This window comes from Lutra lutra, chromosome 7, assembly GCF_902655055.1.
Source record: "Lutra lutra chromosome 7, mLutLut1.2, whole genome shotgun sequence".
NCBI lineage: Eukaryota > Metazoa > Chordata > Mammalia > Carnivora > Mustelidae > Lutra > Lutra lutra.
The window spans coordinates 51,568,461-51,573,276 of NC_062284.1; the positions used below are offsets into that span (position 1 = coordinate 51,568,461).

Consider the following 4,816-nt stretch of genomic DNA (forward strand, 5'->3'; position numbering starts at 1 on the left):
GCATCCAAATCGGCAAAGAAGAAGTCAAACTATCACTCTTTGCAGATGATATGATACTATATGTGGAAAACCCAAAAGACTCCACTCCAAAACTGCTAGAACTTGTACAGGAATTCAGTAAAGTGTCAGGATATAAAATCAATGCACAGAAATCAGTTGCATTTCTCTACACCAACGACAAGACAGAAGAAAGAGAAATTAAGGAGTCCATCCCATTTACAATTGCACCCAAAACTATAAGATACCTAGGAATAAACCTAACCAAAGAAGCTAAGAATCTATACTCAGAAAACTATAAAGTACTCATGAAAGAAATTGAGGAAGACACAAAGAAATGGAAAAATGTTCCATGCTCCTGGATTGGAAGAATAAATATTGTGAAAATGTCTATCCTACCTAAATCAATCTACACATTTAATGCGATTCCTATCAAAGTACCATCCATTTTTTTTCAAAGAAATGGAACAAATAATCCTAAAATTTATATGGAACCAGAAAAGACCTCGAATAGCCAAGGGAATATTGAAAAAGAAAGCCAAAGTTGGTGGCATCACAATTCCGGACTTCAAGCTCTATTACAAAGCTGTCATCCTCAAGACAGCATGGTACTGGCACAAAAACAGACACATAGATCAATGGAACAGAATAGAGAGCCCAGAAATGGACCCTCAACTCTATGGTCAACTCATCTTCGACAAAGCAGGAAAGAATGTCCAATGGAAAAAAGACAGCCTCTTCAATAAATGGTTTTGGGAAAATTGGACAGCCACATGCAGAAAAATGAAATTGGATCATTTCCTTACACCACACACGAAAATAGACTCAAAATGGATGAAGGATCTCAATGTGAGAAAGGAATCCATCAGAATCCTCGAGGAGAACGCAGGCAGCAACCTATTCGACCTCAGCCACAGCAACATCTTCCTAGGAACATCACCAAAGGCAAGGGAAGCAAGGGCAAAAATGAACTATTGGGATTTCATCAAGATCAAAAGCTTTTGCACAGCAAAGGAAACAGTTAACAAAACCAAAAGACAACTGACAGAATGGGAGAAGATATTTGCAAATGACATATCAGATAAAGGGCTAGTGTCCAAAATCTATGAAGTACTTAGCAAACTCAACACCCAAAGAACAAATAATCCAATCAAGAAATGGGCAGAGGACACGAACAGACATTTCTGCAAAGAAGACATCCAGATGGCCAACAGACACATGAAAAAGTGCTCCATATCACTCGGCATCAGGGAAATACAAATCAAAACCACCATGAGATATCACCTCACACCAGTCAGAATGGCTAAAATTAACAAGTCAGGAAATGACATATGCTGGCGAGGATGCGGAGAAAGGGGAACCCTCCTACACTGTTGGTGGGAATGCAAGCTGGTGCAACCACTCTGGAAAACAACATGGAGGTTCCTCAAAATGTTGAAAATAGAACTACCCTATCACCCTGCAATTGCACTGCTGGGTATTTACCCTAAAGATACAAACGTAGTGATCCAAAGGGGCACGTGCACCCGAATGTTTATAGCAGCAATGTCTACAATAGCCAAACTATGGAAAGAACCTAGATGTCCATCAACAGATGAATGGATAAAGAAGATGTGGTATATATACACAATGGAATACTATGCAGCCATCAAAAGAAATGAAATCTTGCCATTTGCGACGACGTGGATGTAACTAGAGGGTATCATGCTTAGCGAAATAAGTCAATCAGAGAAAGACAACTATCATATGATCTCCCTGATATGAGGGAGAGGAGATGCAACATGGGGGGTTGAGGGGGTAGGAGAAGAGTAAATGAAACAAGATGGGATTGGGAGGGAGACAAACCATAAGTGACTCTTAATCTCACAAAACAAACTGAAGGTTGATGGGGGGAGGGGGTTGGGAGAGGCAGGGTGGGGTTATGGATATTATGGAGGGTATGTGCTATGGTGAGTGCTGTGAAGTGTGTAAACCTGGCGATTCACAGACCTGTACCCCTGGGGATAAAAATATATGTTTATAAAGCTGTAAAAAAAAAAAAAGAAAGAAAAAAGAAAGGATGAATACCCAAGTTTTGTAGCAACATGGACGGGACTGGAAGAGATTATGCTGAGTGAAATAAGTCAAGCAGAGAGAGTCAATTATCATATGGTTTCACTTATTTGTGGAGCATAACAAATAGCATGGAGGACAAGGGGAGATGGAGAGGAGAAGGGAGTTGAGGGAAATTGGAAGGGGAGGTGAACCATGAGAGACTATGGACTCTGAAAAACGATCTGAGAATTTTGAAGGGGTGGGGTGTGGGAGGTTGGGGGCACCAGGTGGTGGGTATTGTAGAGGGCACGGATTGCATGGAGCACTGGGTGTGGTGCAAAAATAATGAATACTGTTATGCTGAAAAAATAAAAAAATTAAAGAAAAAAAGAAAATCGCACAGGGTTCATGTGGAAAATAATTATTCTGAATAAGAAAGAGAAAGATGTTCTGGTTGTTCTGGAAGGTGGTCGGAAGAGAATGAGGAAAGAAGAGAAAGAGGCACACCAGGGATAATATGAAAGATTGACTGAGTGTTCATCACAGTGGCCTTTCCTGTAACTCTCCCTAACCCCAATCTCTAGTCAGGTTAATGAACCCACACAAAACTGGATTTTCTTTGTTTTTGGATAAAATGTTGAAGGGGTGAGTCTCACATGCAGATTGATGTAATCAAAACAAGACACAAGGTAGATTCAGGAGTTGGAGAAAAGAAGCACACATGAACATGTTTGTATGATAAGTAGGGAGATAGCAGTGGGTACTTTAAACAGGTGATCACTGAGAAACTGGGGATCAGAGGCAAATTTACCTATATATGCAAGAGATAGAAGCTGACCAGATGATATCTGGGTTATATATGGTTTTTCTGCAGAGGTCTGAGAACGTTTCACATTTTCCTGTTTGCATACGACACACAAGAGTACTAATACAATAAAGTCTAGTACAAATGATTTATGCAAGTTCTTGTAAGATCTCATTTGCTACTTGCCTCATTGATATACATTTCTAAAAATATTTCAGGGAATATGGGAGACATATTTGCCTCTCAAATTTGCTTAAGACCATTAAACTCCTGTAATTTTATATCACTATATGTCCTATACATATATGGATTCTAGTTCTTGAGAGGCTGTCTTTGACCAAATCTCATAATCTGAAACAGTTTTCTCAGGGCCTTCTTTATCTCCTTATTCCGGAGGCTATAGATCAAGGGATTGAAAAATGGAGTCATCACAGAATAAAATAAAGTCACAATTTTCTGGATCCCTGCTGGATTTCCTGCTGTTGGGCTCACGTACATCACCATGATAGAGCCATAGAATAGGGACACCACAGCAAGATGGGAGCCACATGTGGAGAAGGCCTTATGCCGACCTTCTGCTGAGGGGACCCTCAGCACAGATCTGATCAGCAGAGTATAGGAGCTGGTAATGAAGAGGAAGGTGGAGAAAATGAGGACTGAGTTAAAGATGGCACAGATGATCTCAGTAGCAGGAGCTGGCACACAGGACAGCTTCATAAGGGGCCCTGGGTCACATAAAAAATGATCGATTGTATTGGGACCACAGAAAGGAAGTTGGGAGATGAGGTAAACTGGGAGGAGAAAACAGGAGAAGCCACACACCCAGCACCCAGCTCCTATTCTGATGCAGTGCTGAACAGTCATGACAGTGGGATAGTGCAGGGGCCTGCAGATAGCAAGGTACCTGTCAAAGGCCATGGCAGACAAGAAGAAGGTCTCAGTGGTACCCATGGAGAAGAAGAAGTAGAACTGGAGGAAGCAGCCATAGAAGGAGATGGTGCTGGTCTCAGAGAGCAAGTTGGCTAGCATATTGGGGACAGTAGAAGTGACATACCAGATCTCCAGGAAGGAAAAATTGGCCAGCAGGATGTACATGGGGGTGTGGAGATGGTTGTCCCACCACACTGCAGAGATAATGCACAGGTTTCCAGTTAGTGTCAGGACATAGATTGCAAAGAAGAATGAGAAGAGGAGGATCTGAATCTCCCAGGAACAAGGGAATCCAAGAAGAATGAATTCACTCACAGGGTCAGAGTGGTTATTTTCAACTGGGTTTTTCATTTTTTTTTCTCTTCAAACTGCAATAGCAAGACATCACCATGTTACAAATGACTACATCTTAAGATGTTCTTCAATTTTCTTTACAATTTAATTGACAATACAGTTTTAGGTTACTTAAAGATATTTAGCACACTTTGCCCCAGCGATATTGGGAGGAAATAAGGAACTTGGGGCTGTAGGTCCTTGTTATAGTTTTACCATCATGATTACCATGCTCATCATGGGCCATTAAATCCCTGCCTTTTTATGTGTCCTCAGCACTACATAAAATTAAGATAGATGCTTCTTGTCATTCAGAGGCTTTCAACCAAGTTCAGAAACATCAACTTAGAGTCAACCATTGCTATCAGTGAGGCCACTTGTGACATTTGTGTGACCTCTTATTTTTAAAGATCTCCTGAAATCACACAATTTGCAATGTTACTTTCTCTCAGTGTTTGGTGATAGGCACAATTCTTCAAAGTATTCTTTATTTTTAGCTTTGTTCCTTTTACAGTTAAAAATTTGTTGCTGAAGAGGAGTAAGCTTCTTGTTCTGTCACTTTGAATAAACATTTTAAATAAAATTGGTATGAATGAATGAGGTTTAATGAATGAGGTTTATTTTTTTATTTTTTTATTTTTTTAAAGACTTTATTTGAGGGAGAGCAAGTGAGAGAGATCACAGAGGGAGAGGGAGAAGCAGATTCGCCACTGAGCG

General features: G+C 40.5%; 1 protein-coding gene across 1 annotated transcript; it reads right to left on the reverse strand.

The window, feature by feature from the left end:
• Positions 1 to 3,148: 3,148 nt before the first annotated feature.
• On the reverse strand, positions 3,149 to 4,093 carry LOC125104404 (olfactory receptor 11H6-like). Its single transcript, XM_047737041.1, has one exon. It carries the CDS (start codon positions 3,929 to 3,931, stop codon positions 3,149 to 3,151), a length of 783 nt encoding a protein of 260 aa, XP_047592997.1. The 5' UTR covers positions 3,932 to 4,093.
• Between the last annotated feature and the right edge of the window lie 723 nt (positions 4,094 to 4,816).

What these genes read in the sequence shown, in the direction of transcription:
- LOC125104404 (XM_047737041.1), bottom strand. Translation starts at nt 3,931, where the DNA reads ATGTACATCCTGCTGGCCAATTTTTCCTTCCTGGAGATCTGGTATGTC.